This window comes from Balaenoptera physalus (assembly GCF_965194825.1).
Source record: "Balaenoptera physalus genome assembly, chromosome: 10".
Taxonomy (NCBI): Eukaryota; Metazoa; Chordata; class Mammalia; order Artiodactyla; family Balaenopteridae; genus Balaenoptera; species Balaenoptera physalus.
The window spans coordinates 16,062,198-16,082,620 of NC_138889.1; the positions used below are offsets into that span (position 1 = coordinate 16,062,198).

The window sequence follows — 20,423 nt, forward strand, 5'->3', positions numbered from 1 at the left end:
ACTGGGGCCGGGGAGAGTGTGTGTGTGTGTGTTGGGGGCGGGGGGTGGTGATGGAAGAAATGAGCAGAAAAGAGGGAGAGAAAGAGAAGCTAGACTCAAACAGTCAGACTATAGACAATGCATGGAGCTGTAGCTTCAAGTCAGAATGCTGATAGCTTTTCAAGGTCCAAAAAGTAGAATGACCACCCCCTTCCCCTTCCAGGGTGGCAGCCCTTCTCTTATCATGGGCTCAGGCCTGAGAAGCTGGAAGCTCCTGTCTCTCACTCTCTCCCTCTCTCTCTCTCTCTCTCTCTCTCTCTCTCACACACACACACACACACACACACACACACAGCCACAGCCATTTCTGTTGTGGTAAGGCCTGGTAAGGTCTGAGCTGCACTACTGACCCTCTAACATGGTCCCCCGGACCTCGAGCAGGCTATCCAGACCTGGCCCACGAGCAGGGACACACAAGGCTTCATCCAATCTGATGAAAAGGACAGAGCCCTGTCCCCACAATAGTGCTATGGGCACAAAGTACCCCCATATGCTCCAGCAGTACCTCCCACTCCTGACTTGGTTTGCGTACACACACACACACACACACACACACGCAGACTTTGCAAGGCCATCCAGTCAGTTCACCATCTGCCTTCAGGCAGGAGCACACTGAGGTACGTAGACCAAAGCCAGGAATTCTGCCCAAGTCCACACCATCCCAAAGTCCCTGAGGGTGGCCTCCCACGCACTATACCTCTCCGAGCCTCCGGACTTCTTGCTCTGCAGCTCATCTTGGCTGGACTGGCAGGCATCCTTGTCTTCTCTTCCCAACCTCTGGGCCTGTAGGCAAGTAGCAGTGGAAAGTGTATACTTTGGGGGGTTGGGGGGTGTGCACTGGGTCCTTTAATCCTCCAACTGACTCTCATGCCAGGGGGAAGCACTGAGAGGTGGCTCTTGGTGAGTGAGGACCACTCGGGATGCAGAAGAGAAGGTCGTCTACCGCACAGTGAAGGCCCTGGGGCTTTGGCTAAGCCCCCAGGCTCACAGCTGCTCCCAGGGCCAGCCTTGCTGGCCTGGGGAGGATGAATCAGACACCAAAGCCACTGCAGGCAGAGGCAGAAGCCAGAGGCTGAAGCAGAACACCTAAGAAAAGGAAAATTCTGCCTTCTGCAGCTGGAAACCCCTCACTGCCAGTTGCACAAAGCGGAGCCATCCATGAACACCCCAGATCCACAGAGGCCCCAGACCACCAGTGCCAGTGATAATCGGGGATGCCCAAATTAAGTGAGCAGGATTGGGCACAGCAGACAAGTGCATTAAAGAGGAAGGACCCTGGAGAGATGGAGACTTGGTGAAATGACAGAGAGCTGTACTCCAGACGAGAAGGGCACTGTGTGGGCACCTGAAGGGAGGAAGACGGGGCGCTCCTTTGCTCCCCCGACACCCAGGTCCCATCAGTAGACAATGATGCCCCCTTCCTAGTCAGGGATTTTACCAGCCAGACAGCGCAAAAAAAAAAAAAAAAAGCCAACCCCAGATCTCATTTTAAAGCTTAGGTGTCTAGGCAAATTTAGCAAGCTGGTGAAAAAGGACTACTCTTGATACATTCACATATTTTCTGCAGGGGTGAGGTCACGTGGGTAGAGTAGGGCAGTCAGCCTGGACTCAAGCCTTTGTTCTAGCACCTCCTCCACTACAAAATGGGATAGCAAACCACAGCTCACAGGTCTTCTGGTGACGATTAAATGAGATCATGTACATAAAGCCCGACTCCGGCCCAAAAGAAGGCATGCCACAAACACCAGCTCTCCTCACACCCCCTCTCCTCTTCCCCAGCCTGAGGAAAAACAAAACACAAAAGAAACCCAGCGTCGCCGGTGTCAGTCCCCATCCTAGGGCCTGCACTCCTTCTGTCACGCTGACAGGAGCCCTGTCTGTTCCGGGACATGAGGGTTAACGGGAGAGGTGGGGCAGGAGACGGCTCACTCCATCTTCCCCAGCAGGGCTCCGGCCGGGCTGGCACACCTCCGTGTCCCCAGCCCCATGCCCCCAGCCCCCCACACCTCTCCACTGGCAGCCTGAGCCCCGGCAGCTGTGGCCGACTCTGCCATCTGGATGGGTCTGAACTACAAGCCAGCTCCCCCAAATTACATTAAAAATAGCAATGTTGCCTGGGAGTGCCTCCTGGTGCCCGCAGCAGAAGGGCTCCCTGCCAGCGCTGCCACTCCTAATCGCATCAGCCGGGCAGAGCCCGCAGACAATGGCGGGGCGGGCCGCCCTTCTCCCACCCCACCGCCTTCCCTTCCAGAGCTCAACTCACAACTCGTCTTCCCTACGATTCACAACAAGCTCAGCAGACAGCTCCCCCTCTCTCTTTTCAAGGAAAAACAAAAACAAAAACAATCACACAGGCCAGTCTATTTCACAAACTAAAATATAAGACGGGTAACAAAGTGCAGTGATTGTAATAAATATCGGGGGACTGAGCCCTGAATCAGAAAGGACAAGCTACAGACAAGGCCTGTCTATTTCCTTCTTATTTCACCTTCCATATTTCTGCTAGAAACTCAACTAGCCCCCAGCTAGAGAATAAGGGACACCTTGGGTAGTACCCAGACAGAGGTCCTCTGAGCAGAGTTTTTACCTGCTCCCTAGACATTTTTGCCCCAGAAAGGGAGTCAAAGGAACCAGACAAAGAAATCAGGCATATCGGCACTCTTCAGAAAGGGGAGACACAAGCACACTCTAAGCCTCCGGCCTAAGACTGCTCAAGACACCACTTCCCCAACCTCAACTCAGCTCCGGGGTTTTGGTTTTTCTTTATCATGCAGTCCTCAGTTTAATAAATCCCAGTAAGTCACAGCGCATTCATAAAGCAGAATGCTATGCAACCAATAAAAGGAGTAGGGCAGATCTGAAATAGCATAGAAATAAGTTAAGGGTCTATTCTCGAATTTGAAGAGCATATTGCCAAGCAGTTTTTATAGCACAGTTCCAATTTCTGTGGGGAAAAAAAAGATTAACAAATAGAAAATAAATACATGCTTATATGTGTACAGAAAATTTTCTGGAAAGGCACATGAAAAATGTTAATGGAAGCTAACAGTCCCGACCTGCGGGAGGGAGTAAGGCTGCAGGAAGCAGAAGACTTTGACCTTCTGTATTATTTGAAATAATTGTATGGTCATTTTTTGTAACCTATTATAAAATTCATCATGTTTGTAATTCATTATAATCATTATCTTGACCGTGGTGGTGATTTGAAAGGTGTATACATATGGTAAAACTTACCAAATGGTACCATTTATACGTGTCCAGTTTATTTATGTCAATTAGATCTCAATAAAGATGCATCAAAAATGTTTAAGTGAACAAAAATTAATTTAGCTCAGTTCTAAGCCTCTGCACTGGCCCTGGCCTTGGGAGAGATCCAGAGAATATGGAAAATGGACAAGTGCCCCCCCGGAAAGACAAAGGGGACTGTACCTATGGTTCTATCCGTCCCACAAAGAGGCTGTTTCTTGTCCCTCCAGCTCCACCTCCCTGCTCAGCCCCTCCATGCCCTGAAGTGAGAGGCGGACACAATCTCGCAAGGGGCTCCACGCGGTCAGCCAACCTGAGCACCCAGCACTGCTCTACACTGGTCATGAGATACAGCTTATGGCCCCCTCTGCCAGGGCGGCTGCCTCAGAGGGTGCCTCCTGAGAACCAAATGCAAGCCAGGCCCTGCTACTGCTTTATACCAAGTGGCATGGCCCAAAAAGAGGCTGCTCGCCTCATGAGGTCTTAGGCAGGACCTAGAAATCTGTCTTTTTTAAAGCCCCCCAAGTATTCTAATACTGGCCAGATTTTGGAGACAGAGCAATGGAAATTCACCTTGCCCGGCCAACTCAGTAAGGTGCCTCACAAATCACCTGCTCCAAACCCTTCCTGACAAACACCACCTGGCCTTGCCTGTGCCTTTAAAGACCTCCAGTGCTGCAAACGGTGGGGACCAAGGTCCAGCAGAACCAAGAAGAACATGTCAGGCACAAATGCAATCGACCTTGTAACTCTATCCTGTCTCAGGACTCGCTTCACTAAGGGCACCCAGGCCTGATTCACATTAAATACCTTGTTTGTTTCACCCAAACCAGATGCCCGCTCAAACTTGCAAAGACCACATGTCAGAATCTCTCTCCTCTCAACAACCCTACAGAGGAGGCAAAAATGATCTTGGCTTCAAGCTCCTTAAGGACAAGGTCTGTGTCTGAGCTTACATCTGGCAGGGGAGACACAGAACCATAAAACAAAAGAAGCAGCACTAAGGGAAGCAAAGGGAAGGAACGATAAATCGTGCTTGGAGGAGGTGACGTCAGAGGTGGACCTCCAAGACCAAGAAAGAGCTTGCCGGGACAGAAGGAAAAGCAGCCCAGCAGGCAGAGTGGCGAAGGAGGTGGACGGTGCGGCCCCAGGGGAATGGCGAGTGGTGGGCACAGCCGGGGCACGGGAGGTGGGCTGAGAATGAGGCTGCAGAGGTTGGATGGGCCAGGTTGGGAGGTGCCTTGAAACCCACAAACTACACAGTGCTTTGCACGGGAGCAAGTGGTCGGCCCTCAGCTGCTAAGTGACTGGATAAACAGATAAATATACGGGGGTGGAGGACACGGAATGACTTAATTCACGGCAGCAACAGAGCATGTATGTCGGAAGCCCCATCACAGGCACAGTCAGGGCCTTGCCTTAAGGAATCAGAAGGGAGAGAACTCCCAGAAATGCACCCTGGGATGGGGCAGGACTCAGCTCTTGATTATCTTCAAAAGTGAGGCTCCAGCCCAGCCCTAGAGAGACTCACCTCCCAGCGGGCTCCATCTAGGACAGAGGAGAGCATGTCCACATCCAGCAGGTGCTCCGAGATCCGGCTGTGGAAACCGAAGTCCTGGAGATGGTAGAGACGGGAAGGTCAGCTCTCCTCTGTCATGCTCAGCGCCCACCAGGGATACAGGGCCTCTCCTCCACCCCCACCTTCCAGAAAGACGCCTACTACATGCCAGGCACTGTACCAAGCACTCCGACAGCTACTCATTAATTTCACCTTCAAAATTAACACTGCGACTGCATGGAAAGGTATGTGGCAAAGCAAGTAATGTAAACTGTTCACTGTAGACTCTAGGTGGTGAGTATGAGGCTATTCGCTGTAAAAGTCTTTTAATTTTTCAGTATGTTTGAAATTTTTCATAATCAAATTACAGGGAAAAAAGTAACCCTATGAGACTGATCCTCTTATTCTTATCTCACGGAGGAAGCAGTTTGAGAGTCCAAGTAATTTGTCCAAGGTCACGCATCTGGTAAGCAATAGGGCTGGGGGTCAGAAGTGCCCTGGGCCGACTCCAAAGCCCAAGCTCTTTGTGTGACATGTGCTGCAAAGCATGTCACTTTCCAGCTGTCTCTCCCTCCTGGTGCCCAACCAGGAGGCCAAAGTGCCCAGGAGCCCTATGGGCAGCTTGGACACCAGGGCCTGCCAGGCTCCACCCAGCTGGTTCCTTCCCCTTCCCATACAGGTGTCCCTCTGGACAATGGGGATGAATTAGCGCCACTTCCTCCACCGGCTTCTCTTTGGGACGGGTAGCAAGTGCCCACACAGGTGCCAGCTCCCCGCTGCCCTTTGGCTGCCGCAGAGCCACGAGCCCGCCCCCTCCAAGCCCAAGATCCCCACTGGGCTAGGTGACGGACGGCTACCTGACAGCACGCTAACAGGGACAGTTCTGTCATCAGCCCTGATAAATGGCAGGATGCCCAGCCAAGGTCTGGTCCTGCTGTCTGGGGCTTCCTCCACCCGCTCCCATAGAGAAGAAAAATGCCGATGGGCAGCCCGTTTCTCCACACAGTGACTCCTTTAGCAGGGCCAGGGCCCTTGCTTCAGAGAGTTCTGTGACACGGTGATTCTTCATGACGGCTTTTGCCAACAAGGACTTTGCCTCCCATTCCTAGCTTGTGGGTTTTCTTTGCTGATGACATTTTCCTTTCAGCGTGAGTTCTACTCCACTCAGTGCAGCTGCCATCTGGCTCCTAAGCCCGTGGCTCAGTGAGGGGCTTGAGCACACAGCCTCCTGATTCCTCTGCACCCCCTCGTATCATTACTGTTCATCCCTGACCCTCTCCCACTAATCCCTTGCCTTTGATCTGTCTCCTCCAAACAGATGGACCGTGGTTTCTGGAAAAAGTGCTCTGCCAAAAAGCACCCCGAACTCCTCCCCACAGATACAAACCTGGCAAGTGAAGCCAGGCTACAGCAGGCTGGGTGGAAGGACTGGGACAAAGAAACCATGCATGTTGGCATTCCAGGACGAAGTCTTAACTTTGGAAATGATACCACGCCACAGCATCCTTCCTGGTCAGAGCCTGAGAGCCTGAGGACTGGTCCTCACCATGGCTCGGTGATTCCATAAACACACACACACACAGTCTCTAACCTCCTAGGTTCACGTAATGCTCCTGCTAGAGCCCAGAGGCAATGATCTCATATGATCTCACAGGCAATTCACACAGCAGTAATAGTAATAACAGCTATGTTTGTTTAATGTTTATATGCTAATGTTTTATACTCTTTACCCCACTTTCTTCTCACAACAAACCTATAAAGTAGGTAGTGTTATCCTCAGTACATAGGGCTGAGAAAATGGAGCTAGACAAGACCCAAGTTTGAGTCCTAACTTCCCCACTTACAAGCTGTGAGATGCTCAGCGAATCACTTAAACACAGGACCTCGGAAACCCACGCTCTTCACCACCACTCTGCTGCCCCCCCATCTCAGACTCACCAGGCCAAGAAAGGACTTGGGGTCAGAAGCAGTGGAGTCTGAGGGCTGTAGTTCCTTCATGTGTTCACTGATCTCCGACCCCTGGGGAGACAGACCCACAGAGGAGTCACCGGAGCAGAGGACAGAGGGTCGTGATGACTCTCCACGGTGCCAACACAGGGCTGAACCCAAACCGAAAGCCACCTCTTCTGGAAAACCTGAAAGAGGCCTGTGGACCCCCCCCATTCTCTCTGGACACCTGCCCCCGGCCCACTCAGGCTGGGCAGCCCCACTGAGTATGGGCAACACTCTTTACACTTGGAAGGAGGGCCAAGTGAAGCAGAGTGGGAGATGGTTAGAAAGTCGGCAGTGGGGAAGTTTGATGCGATCCTAGGAAAACAGAATGAGAGTATCTTTTCCAGGAAGTAGCTAAAAGCTCTTTAAATGAATTCCCTCACCATCCACCAGGAGGAAGGGCGGGACTAAGGGCTGGAAAATAAAGATGCCAAATGCTCTCACAACTGGGTCCTACTTCTATCCATCTGGGTCACTGGCCTGATCTTACCAAGCAAGACTCCCGCGTCTTGGGTTGTTCAAAGGAGCCAGAGAGACCAGTGAAGAGTCTTCTTGTAACCTAACTGACCAATGCCGGGGCAGGACACTCCAAAACGTCCCCCCACTCCCCTCAGCTGGCTCCTCCCTCTGCAGGAACACAGGCTGCAACCATGACTGACCCCAAACTGATGTCAAGAGGTAGGAGGGGGAGGCAGGAAATGGCAAGAGGAAGTAAGTGGGAGACCAGAGGAACAGGAATATCCCAGGAGGTGCCAACGGAAAAGCAAATTTCTGCTCTGAATTTCTAGTGCCAGCAGGTTTGGAGTTTCATTCAGGATTTTACTGCCTGCTGGGTCTGGGCATATTTGTCACAATTAAGGGTTCTGGCTGATGTTGACGGCCCATTGCCGGGCCTGCAAATGAAGCTCCTGACTCAGTAATAAAGATGAAGGGAGAGGAACGTGCACAGGGCACGAGAGAGCAGCAGAGGGCTGCAGCCAGCAACTGCCCGTGGGACAAAGTGACTTACTTCGCTCGCCTCTGATCTGCTCTCTTTCGGGACGGAAGCCTCCTTCTTTGGCTCCTTTGCTGCCTCTTCCTTCCGGGAACCCTCCTCTCTTGCATCCACCGGGTCCTCTGGTGCCTCTTTTTTGTTGGCTTTGGCAGGCTGATCGCCCGTGGAGTCGCCCCCGGGGTCCGCCACACTCCTGGACATCCCGGGATCATTCTTATCGTTCTTTTCTTTTTCTGGGAGCCAACTTGCCCCTCTTCCCTGTTGCCCTTGGCCGTCGGCACTGCTCAGGCTGCTATCTGCACCTTGGCTGAAGAGCTTGCCAGGCGTAGGGGGGCTGGCAGCATCGGAATCCAGAGAAATGTCCTTCTTCTCCTCTGGCTGGCTTGTTCTTGGAGATTTCTAGGGAGCAGAAGACCGTGTCAGAAAGGAAGACGTCAGGAATTAATAAAAGGGTTTAGAGACTTGCTACAAGACGGAGCTGCCATTCCTTGACGCCTACAGTTCTGAAACCAATGGCTATCCCACACCTCAAAAGCTTTTAAAAACACAGATGCCTGGCTCCAGCCCAGCTCCACTGACTCTGAAATTCTATGGTGATCTGAATACACCCAACCTGACCCCTGTCCACTGAGGAGCTTGGAATCCAGTGCACTGCACTATACAACTCTGTCACCACCCATCACATTCTCGAGTAATAAATCTGGCTCATTCCAGCCTCATTAGCCAAACCATAAGATGGCAGGCTCAGAAGTCAATATTTGTTTACAATGATGACGGAGAACCGCATGAGAGAAAAGTACCAAAGTCTAGGGTTTTCATTTTTAAAAGGCAGCAGGGAAGAAGTTTCAGGAGGGTGCCCTTCTTGCATAGCAATGAGGGTAGCTCTCTCCCTATAGCCTCCCCCTTAGGGAGGCTGCATAAGCAGCCCTGGAGCCAGGCTCCTCTGTCGGAGGACCATCAAGTGAGTCCTCTGGGCAGCACGTGCCAGATGGGGTGAGGTGTGTAGAAGACTGACTGGGGGAAATGCCCATGAGGATACGGGAGGTGGGGAGAGGCTTGGGAACACAGGTCTGAGACCTGTGACAGGGGAGAGGGAAGGAGGGGGCTTGAGTAGGAGAGCCTCAGGCCACAGCACAGTTCTGAAAGGGTCTCAGCCCCATGGACAGTCCTGCAGCCGTCGGGCAGAAATGGCCCTGCTCCGGGGCCCGTTGCACCCCATCCATTCCATCAACAAGCCCGGCCTTGGCATGAGCCGGGGTGGATCAAAGTTTCAAAAGCTGCAGGTCGTTAATCCCCCAAGGTCCCCTCTGCAGGGTCTCTTGAAAGGAGATGGGAGCAGTGCACCCCTACAGCTGCCCACCCTGCTCCTCACTCACAAACCCCATGGTAAAGACCAGGAAAATCCTTTAGAGCTACCACAAGAGAAAAAGGAACTCCTCCCTTGGAAATACAGCCAGCGATCTCTCCTAGGCTCAAGCAGAGAAGCCTTCTTCCCAGAAAACATCTGTGCTAAACTTGGGCTGCCAGCGTGAACAACTTCTTGGCAGGGATTTTTGAGACTTCCTGAAGCCTGACCCTGGACACTCCAACAAGAAGCATGATGACTAGAGTCCAGAGGGCCAAGGAAAAGCCCCAAACACGCCATTCACCCATGCTGTCTGCCTGTTAAAGGATCCACGGAACCCAAAGCCATGACCATCCACTGCAGGTCTGGCAGCCGACTGACAAGCCCACCCAAACTTTCAAGGATGGTGAAGAGAGGCAGGAAAGCAGAGCATTTCAGAGCCTGACTTCGGAGATAGGACACACAGGTTCAAATCTTGGCTCCGTGCTTACAGAGACCCTAGGCAAACTGTTTAACTTTTCTGGGCCTTAGTTTCTTCCTCTAAAATACGGGGGTATAGTAGGGCCTATCTCACAGGATTGTTGGGAAGATTAAATAAGTTAACACTCATTGAGTGAGTAAAGAACAGAGAACTGCGCCTGGCACACCGTAAGCGCTCCGTAAACGCTAACTCATGTTTTATGACGAGACCCACAAGTTCATTCACCGAGCACCTTCTATGAGCCAAACCCCACCGTGGCGACCTGAATAGGAAGATAGATCCTGCCCTCAAGGAATTCAGTTGAGAATGGAGAAAAGTGAAACATCCCAGGTGGCCCCGGCTATGAGCCTTTACTGCCCAAAGCAAAGGGCACCGGACACGGTGGTGACGCTGTGGTCAGCACCACGCCTGTCCCAGGGAGAAAAGCAGAGGCTGAACAGAGAAGGGGTGGGCTTCCCTCATGCCCTGGCAGCACAAAGGCAGGGTGCCCTCCGGTGCTGCCCCCCCTCCTGACACGCTAACTGTAGTGTGGAGGAAGTGTTCACGGTCACTGGGTGCAGAGGGGCCAGGATGAGCTCCTCCTCTTTGAGAGACATCTTCAGGGCGAGGCCAGGCCTCCTCACCTCGGTGTCCCCACAGCAGCCGGCTCTCAGCAGTGGCCAGCACGCAATGACCGGTCTGTGGGGCTCCTGGACGCCAAGAAGGACGTGGGAGTGTCTCGGGGGGAGTGAGGGGGTCTGACTCAGCAAGCACAGCCAAGCCACCCCGGCCGTGCTCATCTCATGATGAAAGAAAGGCAACAGACCTTGGATTAGGGGACAGAGGAGGTGTCGGACCACCAGTTCACATCTCCTCACACGGCCCATAGCCCTTCTCACCCAGCCCAGCCCTGCTTGCTCCTCCGAGGTCATCTCCAGACACACACATCCTGCCTGTGAACAAACATTTCCCTGCTCTGCCATGCGCGTTCTTAATACACACACAATCTACCCTGACAAGCTCCCACTGGTCCTCACAGCATTGCCTCTTCCAGGAAGCCTTCCTGAGATCAGCCTTCCTCATCCTCTTTCACAACAACTACTGTCTTATAACTGCTGACTTCCTTGCCTGTTGCCCTCACCAAATCAGCTCCCTATTATCCTCAGTGTCTAGTTTCTGGCACATAATAGGTGCTCAGTCAATGCTCGTTGACTGAATACTAAAAATGATTAAATGGGTCAATGCAGATACAGGAGTTCCTACTCTGTAAAATGGAGATGTGACATCTATTTTACAAAATTATACAGGGATTAGACTAGTATTTGTTATAGTGCTTATGAAATGGAAAATAGCTAAACAAATGTTAACTATTAATATTCAAGATGACGGAAAAACAAGTAACCTATCAAAAATCAGAGGACACCAGATCCAGGGGGAGATTCCCATTCTTACACATGAGAGAATATGGCCGGACCACAGAATGTCAGGCCCAGGCTATGCCACTCTCAAGCTAAAATTCTTCAAAAGAAGAATGTTCCATGGAGCTTATCCTATTCTGTCTATGTAAATAGTAAAATATTAAAACATGGCTAACAAGAAAGTAAGTGAACTTGCATTCCCTGCGCCCACATCAACTAAGACGGCCAAGGGGACGTCTTGAGGGGAAGGACAGCAGGGGGAGACTAGGCATTTGTTGTGGATTATCCACAAATGGATGAATGAGAGCTGAGTGTCTGGAAAACCCAGCTGACTCCATGCTCCTCTCCTTTAACTCAGGCCCTGCCCCTCATTCCATCGCGGGGCCCACGGCCTGAGGCCCGGCCCAGGACGCACACCCAGGCCCCTGCGCACAGCCTCCTGCGCCGCTGTTCGGCAGGGTACCCGGGGGACATACCCACAGCACGGCTCTGCTCTCAGCTCAACCGTGCTCACACTCCTTCTGTCTCCTCCTGTCACAGCCCCAGGTCCTTGAGTATAAGGCAAATTCCTGCTGTTTTTTTCCAAAAAGACTTTGCCATCTGCATGAAGAGGGGGGGTGCAGGAGAGTGCCTGTACGAACCATTTCATGAATATTTAACATACCCCCCCAAAAGCTATGAGGTCTCCCATGCTGCAATCCCCCTCCTGCGGTCCAGAGCACAAAGGCAGGGGCCCTACAATCCACACGGCTCAGGAGGGCGGGAGTGGGAGACAGGGGAGCTGAACACCATGTCCTTGCATTGATCCCGTTCTGGGGAGACCCCTCCCCCCCGCAAGCCAAACATCAGTCGGTTTATTTTCCATGTCTCATTCCCACCCAGTCAGTCTCAGTTCTTTGCACTGCTCCCCGGTGTTGTTAGCGCTTTCCAATCACACTGACATCATCCTGTTATTTCTAAGCCCAGCTCCCTCCCTCCCCTTTGATCTGCTGATGGTCTTTTCACCAGCGCTACAAGGCCATCTGCTGCCTGCTCACCTACCCTTCAGCCTCCCCTCTTTCACTCCCATCCATTCTCAGTGTCTGTTCCAGGAACGTATCCCTTTTGATTCTGTAATAGACTAGAAACGGGTTTAAGTTGAAGGCAAGAGAGGAGGGGGAAGGAGACAGAGAGAGAGAGAGAGAGAAAGAGAGAGGCATTCTTGCCATCCTACTGCCCTCTCATGGAATCATGAGCAAAGTGATTGTTGACAGCGAAACAGAGTAAAACAAACCACAGAATAAGCTCTCCATCTCAGGCTGCCGGGGCTGCCCAGGAGCGGGAAGAGGTGGGCAGCTCAAAGGACCCAAGGTCTCTAAACTGGGACAAAAGCCATTTTAAAGGGCATGGTAAGCAGAGGCAGCTTTGTCTGTCCTAAAACCCCCGTTCATCCCCACCACTAACCTTCCCCACCAGGAAAAGCCCCAGTTCCTGCCTGAGGTTAGAACACAGGAACCCAACACTCCATGTGGCAAAAAGAACTAAATCTGCCGGGATGCTAGAGATGGGGTGGGGGGAGGGAGTGTATTTAACACCTCCCACTCCAGACATTTCTCCCCATCACACTGGGTTGCCTATTTATATTAAAGAGGTTAGAAAAAATACATTTAAAAGCTCCCACTCCCCCAAAGAAGCATATAAAGATCAGAAGGGAAGCTTTTGAAAATCCAGGACATGTCAAAGAAGAAAATCCCTTTTTTTGTTGACATTTGTAAACTATTATAAAGGAAAAATTAACTAGCCCAAGTCAAAGCACATTATGATTGATCCACATCGGGATCTTCAATCCACCAGCTGACGCAGGGATCCAGTGTCCACTCTACCCAGGACCCGGGAAAGCCCAGAGAAGAAAAAAGCACAACACAACCTGCCAGGATACCCTCCGGTCCCAGCGTGGCTCATTCATTCACGCACCTATTCATCCACTCAATCGCTCAGCAAAACATACCCACGCACTTCCTAAGTTCCAGGGAGCAGGCCAGGTTCCAGACACACAGACATGAACAGGGCAGAAGCCCTACTCTCAATTTGCTCAGTCTTGTGGAGACTGCCCTCTTTCTCCAAAAGCCAGCGAGTCCTCCTGACACCTCATTCCTACTCATGGACATCCTTCCAGGCTCAAAACCTGAGCTACTGATTCCACCAGCATCATAAGGTCTTAATGGCAGATGAGAAGAAATAAAGTTATCATTTCAGGGAACCAAAAACAGAAGGCTTTGGATTTAATGCCAACAGACCAGGCCCCATTCAGAAGGAAGTGTCAAAGCAGAGCCAGATCAGGTTGATGACACTCAGAAAATGTGTCACGTGGCAGAAAGCATCAAAGTCACAATCAAAACATATCTGACTGGGCAGAGCCAAAAACGGAGACAGTTTCTGAGGCAACAGAGTGAGTCTAAGTATAACATGGGGCCTGCCCAATGGCTAGAGCTGGGTCAGCTGGGAGAGCCCACCTACACCTGGGTGTCAGCCAGCATCCTCAACCTCAGCCACCCTGGGACCTTCCCCCTGGCTCTCAAGGTGAGCTCAAGACCAAGAAGTAAGTGTCAGAAACAATAAGACCGTGAAAAGGGATGATAAGGACATAATAATAAAAGATAATAAGGAAACATTTAAATCCATGATACGGGCACTGTTCTTTCACTGGTCAGTTTTGTGGTCATTCTAATAAATGTGAGTGATCTCTTTCAGCTCAAAGTCTTTAAAAGAATTTTCTATTTTGTGAAAAGTTTAACTGACCTTGCAATCAATATTTCAATGTCTGGGAAAATCTGAGTTGTTGACTTCATGATTTATTGGTTGTGTGAATACTTTGGACATATTTAGAGAAAGCTTAATTGTTAAAAATTAATACATTAGACAGTAGACCAAGAACAGATAGTAGGGAATGTTCTTTTTCAAGTAGAAGAATGTACTGGGGTTTTTTAGTTATTACGACGACATGATGAGTTTCAGGTTTTGTTTGTTTGTTTGAAAGAACATTCTGGGACTTCCCTGGTGGCGCAGTGGTTAAGAATCCGCCTGCCAATGCAGGGGACACGGGTTCGAGCCCTGGTCCGGGGAGATCCCAGATGCCGTGGAGCAACTAAGCCCATGCGCCACAACTACTGAGCCTGCGCTCTAGAGCCCACGAGCCACAACTACCGAGCCCGCGTGCCGCAGCTACTGAAGCCCACACGCCTAGAGCCTGTGCTCTGCAACAAGAGAAGCCACCGCAATGAGAAGCCCGAGCACCACAATGAAGAGTAGCCCCCGCTCGCCGCAACTAGAGAAAGCCCGCACGCAGCAACGAAGACCCAACGTAGCCAAAAATGGAAGGAAGGAAGGGAGGGAGGGAGGGAGGGAGAAAGGAAGGAAGGAAGGAAGGGAGGAAGAACATTCTGGTGGGAGTGGAGGACAGACCAGGGAAAGAGATGAGAAGCAACAGGACTGCTGGGGGAATGTTCCGGAAGCTAGTCCCATCCATATTCTGCATTTCCCAGGCCTCATGCCTTTGCTCAAGCTGTTCACCTGCCTAAAACATCCCTTCCACCCCCACGTCTAAGACTTCCCTACTCTTCAAGACCGGGGTCAAATGTTGTCTCTTCCAAGTTCTCCCTCATCTCTGGGCAGGTAATTTCTCTGCCCTCAGAACTCCTCCAAAGAGTGTACCTGTGCCCGAGCTCTTTACACACCTGGCCCTGCTTTACAGGTTCCTAAATATTCATTTATTCAACATGTACTAAGCGCTCACTAAGCACAGAGTGCCCAGCATCCTTTCTCTCCAACTGCACACTCCCAGAGGCCCGCCCAGGCCACTCCTCACCAGTGCTGGGATCGACCACAGCACAGCTGCCGCCACACAGCCAGCATTCGACAAATGCTAAGCATCTGGACGGCGTTACACCTCTGTTCAAAACCTCCCATGGCTCCCGATGCCGGTGTAACCCAGTCCCAACTTCTCAGCTGGCACTCAGGTCCTCCACGACCCAGCGCAACCTACCTCCACTGCCCCACTTCCCACTCCTCTCCCACACGCGCCCTGGGCTCCAGGCAAAGGAGACACCCTCGTGCTCCGCTCCTGCTTCTGCCTGTGTGGTGCCCTGCAGCTGGAGCTCTCCCTCTCCACTCGCCTCTGCTCGTCCGGTCCCGCCCACCGTCCTTCCTGGCTCACCTCACACGTCAGATTCTCAATAAGGCCTTCCAAATGGACAGGAGACCCCGACTTCTCCCCACCCACAACACTGTGTTTTACCACCCCGACGGCCGCGCTGCATTCCACTCCGAGCCCCAGCTACGTAAATCTCTCTTTAATGAGACTGTAAACTCTTTGAGGGCAGGGATCACAGCTAACTGAGGCGTGCGTGGCCAATAGCACCTAGCAAAGTGCCTCATGTAGAAACATTCAATAAACGGTGGTTATCTGACAAATGAGTGAATGGATGAATTCCTTTCCCCGCTTGTGCTTCCCCAAACCCCAGAAATCCCATCTGGACAGGACTGGGACAAAATGGTACTCTTTCCAAATAAGTCTCCCACAAGGAGGAAGGCTTAAGAAGGAAGGAGGGGGACTTCCCTGGTGGTCCAGTGGCTGAGACTGCGCACTCCCAATGCAGGGGGCCTGGGTTCGATCTCTGGGTCAGGGAACTAGATCCTGCGTGCTGCAACTAAAGATCCCGCATGCCGCAACCAAGACCGGGCGCAACCAAATAAATAAATTTTTTTTAAAAAAAAAAAAGAAAGGAAGGAGGGACCTGCCAGGCTGAGGCATCTGCCTGCAGGGGCTTCAGGCTCTTACCTCATACTCGAAGTCACCCCCCAGTGCCCTGATGTCCAGGTGCAGGTTCTTAAGAAGCTCACTTGAGCTTCGGACACTCTGAAAATGAAAATGATGGCAAGGAAACTGGTCAGCCCAGGGGGCCGAGAAGCTCCTCACTGGTTATACTTTCTGGGTCAGACCCAGCAGGTATACAGACTGAGCGAGGAATGAAGCTGCGGGCTGGAAAATCATTTTCACTTATTTTCAAAGTAGCACAGAGGTTAGCCAAAAGGTAAAGACAGCTCAACTATCCACCAGCAGATGAACGGCTAAGCAAAATATGGTATATTCATACAATGGAATATTATCCGGTCACATGTGCTACAACACGGATGAACCTTGAAAACATTATGCTACATGAAAGAAGACAGACATAAAAGGACAAAGACAGTATGACTCCACTTATATGAAATATCTAGAATAGGCAAATTCATAGAGACAGAGAGCAGATCAGGGACTGGGGAGAGGGGAGGATGCAGAGCTTTGTTTAAAGGGTACAGAGTTTCTCTGAGATTATGAACAAGTTCTGGAGACGGATAGTGGTGATGACTGTACAACACTGTGAAGGTAGTTAAGGTCACTGAATTGTACACTTAAAAGTGGTTAAAATGATAATTATGGTATACATATCTGACCACAATTTAAAAAAAAAAAAAAATTTTTTTTTTTTCATAGCACAGAGGGTTTCCAGGCCAAGAAAAGGATTCATTCTTACCTGGTTGTCACTCTCCACCTCATCCTCCTCATTGGTCTCCTCTCCTAAAGCCAAGAGGCTGAGAGCATTCTTGTCCTCATGGATGGAGCCCAGGAGACCCTTTGTATAAGCAGAAGTCTTGAGACCCTGTGAAGGCTCCAAAATAGAGAAGGAAAGCCAAGGCACTTACGGGGAAGACCCTCAGATTGCCTGGTCCTCTCTCTTTCTGTTTAGATGGCTCCCAGAGCAAGCCCACCACCTCCAGGAAGCTGACCCCAGCAGCTCCGGCTCACACTCATCCCTCCCTGTCCAACTCCTGCTGCCCTGGCTGCAGTGACTGGGAAATCACCACTGCAGCCCCTATGCCCTGGGTCCATCCTCCACCGCCCAGAGCCCAGGTTCAGCATCCTCCAGGTGTGACTCACCTTCCCCACTAGATTATGAGCATTAAGGACTCAGCCCGTGCCCTCTATCTCTCATCCCTGGGTCATGGTTCCTAGCATGGAACATGGGGGCCCCACGGTAACTACACCGAACACAAGAAAAAGCATTTACCAGTGAGAGTTCTCCATGCTGACCAGACTCCGCCGAGCTCCCCAGGCTCACACTTTGAGATCCACGCAGAGCAGAGGGCGGGGTGTCCACCAGGCCCCTTAACGGGGCCAGACCCCCGAGAGGGATGTGGACGGGGGCTAACGAGGAGCCCAGGGCCTGGGCAACAGAAAACATCCTGTTACAAACCCAAGAAACCACGGGGCTCTGAGAGTGTGGAGATGGATATAAAAATAAAACATCTAAATCCTGCCCGCTCAAATTTAAACCGCCTCCGTTCAGAGGCTGCTAATGAAACACAACATCCAGAAATTACCATTGTGCCAGCCGTGTGAGAATCACGGGCTGGTTTCCTGATTCTCGTAACTCTGTGCCTATCTCTCAGCAAATGGTTCTTTCACATCTGGCAGATGCTGCAGAGGCCTCAGCTCTCCCTCCGGAGCCACAGAGGAAGTTGGGGGGTTGTGGGGAGAAGAGACAAAAGCCTCATCTACCAGCATGAGAAGTCTCAATAGATGAAGTTGAAAACGGATGAATCAAGAAAAAGCAGTCTAAGCATATTATTTACAAATATGGAAGCAAACACTGGAAGAAAGCCGTTGCCTCTGGGGAGGGGTACCCACACCCGAAAACTGCTATATTTCGTTCTATGCCTTTTGGCTCGACTTGACATTGTTTAATAACATGGGCATGTATTACTTCAATTAAAATAAATATTAACTATGAAAAATACACATGAGCAACAAAATAACTCTCTTTCCGCTCTCCACTGATGAGGAAAGGGGCCGAAGGGAGCCTCGCCAGAGGACTGGGCAGGCCCCTCCTCTGCCCTGTTCTTGGGATGGCCAAACGAAGGCTTTGTGCCAGCGAGGGCTGGGGAGAGAAACCAACTGGGAGGCAGAATTTGTGAGACCTTGGGTCGCTCACAGACTCTTGGATTCTCAGTTTACTCATCTGCAAGACAGAGATGATGTGTGTCTTGCTACTTAAGAAGGTTTGTTGAGAAATTCAAATGAGATACTGACGGCAAGGAGCACGTGTGCGTGGCCCAGGGCTACACCAGCGTTGTGGAATTGCTATCATTACAGGGATTCACATCACAAGAGTCTGGGCTTAGAAGCCGAGGCAGGATAGCATTCTGGGGACAGTTTACAAAGAGCTCTTTAAAAATCCTCACACTTAAATTGTATATGAAACAACACAAAAATTCCATTCCTCTCTAATCCCATGGGGACTGAAGAGAGAAAGGGGAACCTGAGGAGGTCAGGCTGAGAAGTTCAGGCGGCCCATCTTCTCACCCGCAGCTGGGCCTGGAGCCAGACCATCGGGCAGGCTCTGAACACGACCCATTTCTGCATGGGAAGGGCATCAGATGCTTATCTGAAAGGTGACACGAGACCCCCTCCCAAACCTTTGTAGGTTGCCAGTCACCTGGCCTGCTGCAGGGTATCTTCGTTAGGCAGAAAAGGAGCTGATAATAAAAAAATTGGCCAACTTTGCCTGAGCCCTGGGCACCGGGGTAAGCACCTGTCTCATTTCACTCTCAAAACCATCTGAGGCCACAGTCCCCACGAGAGCAAACGGAGATTGGTGAGGTCAAGACCCCTGCCCCAAATCACAGGGCCTGCAATGAGGGCAGACGTGGGATCGGAACGCAGGGCAATCTCTAAGCCAGTATTGTACACTGCCTCCTGGCTATGGCGGAAAAGGAGCCCAGGAAATCTGCTCTGAGGTGAACGGTGAGCAAACCCAGCCTGCTCCTCCCAGCCAGCCCAGTGGATCAGCGAGTAAAATTCTTCCCACACTATATTTATGGAAAATTACAGACTCCTAACATGGCTAATTTGCTAACGTGCTGGGGGCCTGAGGGAGGGAGACGGGCCCGCTGAGGGCTTTGTTCTCCCAGGCCCTTACCAAATCAGTGGTTAGCAGGGAAATTATACATCCCTGGCTCCTAGCTGATCACGCACTATGGGCTGTGCGTGGCGTTGTCCTTCAGAGAGGATAAACTTGCTGCCATTGGGCTAATGAAAACTTTCAGGATAATCTGCAGCTTATCTGATATTTATAGTGCTACAGTAGTTATTAGAGCTAACGGAGAACCAGGGCATGCCAGCAATTAGGAACCGAGGTAACAACTGGGTAAAGCCACAGCTGGGCAACAGCAAAAGAATAGCCGGGGAAATGCACATCGACCCCCGTGGTGGTCTGTGATCCAATTTGACTTCTGAATGAAGCAAGTGGTGACTCTTTAAAGGGAAAGAGAGTCAGAATGACAGGGCAAGCCCAACCCTTTGGTAGATCCCAATAGGGGAGGAAGTGAAGGCCCAAACGCGGTCAGCACAAGCCTGACACAGGTTATTCACATGGTTCTGGAAACCCTGGGAGGCAAGGAGCAGAAGCAGCTCACTGAACGGCAGAGAGAGCCTGGGCTTCAGCCCCTCATGACAGTATTAACTCTCTAGTTCTGTGTGATTGCCAGAAGGGACTAAGTTCAGAGGCTGGGGGTAGGGTGTCTACTTGGGAGGACCTCTCTATAATCAGCTGATGGGGAAGGCTTCCCAAATCCTGGGACAGTACCTATATCTTGCATGAGTGCCAGGGTAAGTGCCACCTTGCTCAGCCTCAAAACTGATCATCTTCAGAGCATGTGAACCACCCATGAAGTACAGTTAGATCAAGGGAAGGGAAGTCTAGATACCCTCAGCCCCTCTCTTGGAGGTGATGGGGCAGAAGAAACAGGAACTGCATGTCATCCCACAAGATGGCCATCCTGGGTGGTTAAGGGATCAATAGTTACCGAGGGAGGACAGAGAACAGGAAAGCAGACCTGCTGGCTGTGTTAAGGTGTCAGCTCAACCTGCTCCCTCCCTGTCAAGTTCACTGAGCCTGAAGGCCGTGCTCTCTAAGAAGCCTACCTGGTTGAGAAGCTGCATCTTGCCTGGCTCTGTAGCAAGCCCTCTGCTGGAACTCAGCTGGACCAGCCCCTGCCTGAGGGGGCTGCTGCTTGGCCGGAAACGAGCTTGCCGAGAGGCCTCCTGCCCAGCCGGGGCGCCGGCCACCTTCTGAGGATGCTCCTGCATCTCTGGCTCCCAAGACAGAAATCTGGAGCCCATGGCTCTGATGGCCTCGCGCTCGCCCTCACTAGACATCCTGGAAGACTCGGCTGCCAGGCGGCAGACCACGCTGGCAAGGTCTCCGCACGGCCTCTCCCGCGCGCTCTCGGGCGGCCCCGGGCCCTCCAGCCGCCTGGAGAGCTTGAACACCTGCAGGACGTGCTGGTGGAAC

General features: G+C 51.5%; 1 protein-coding gene across 18 annotated transcripts in view; it reads right to left on the minus strand.

The window, feature by feature from the left end:
* CEP164 (centrosomal protein 164) overlaps positions 1 to 20,423 on the minus strand; it is a 72,222-nt gene that overhangs the window by 22,480 nt on the left and 29,319 nt on the right. For 13 of the 18 annotated variants that reach the window (XM_082411033.1, XM_082411020.1, XM_082411030.1 and 10 more), the window contains 7 exons: positions 17,139 to 17,294; positions 16,605 to 16,739; positions 15,869 to 15,946; positions 7,845 to 8,228; positions 6,782 to 6,862; positions 4,817 to 4,900; positions 737 to 822 (listed from right to left, as the gene is read on the minus strand). In XM_082411033.1, the coding sequence (XP_082267159.1) occupies positions 737 to 822; positions 4,817 to 4,900; positions 6,782 to 6,862; positions 7,845 to 8,228; positions 15,869 to 15,946; positions 16,605 to 16,739; positions 17,139 to 17,294 (1,004 nt within the window). The remainder of the gene's footprint in view (positions 1 to 736; positions 823 to 4,816; positions 4,901 to 6,781; positions 6,863 to 7,844; positions 8,229 to 15,868; positions 15,947 to 16,604; positions 16,740 to 17,138; positions 17,295 to 20,423) is intronic. The other 5 variants (XM_082411028.1, XM_082411029.1, XM_082411032.1 and 2 more) reach the window with 4 other exon arrangements.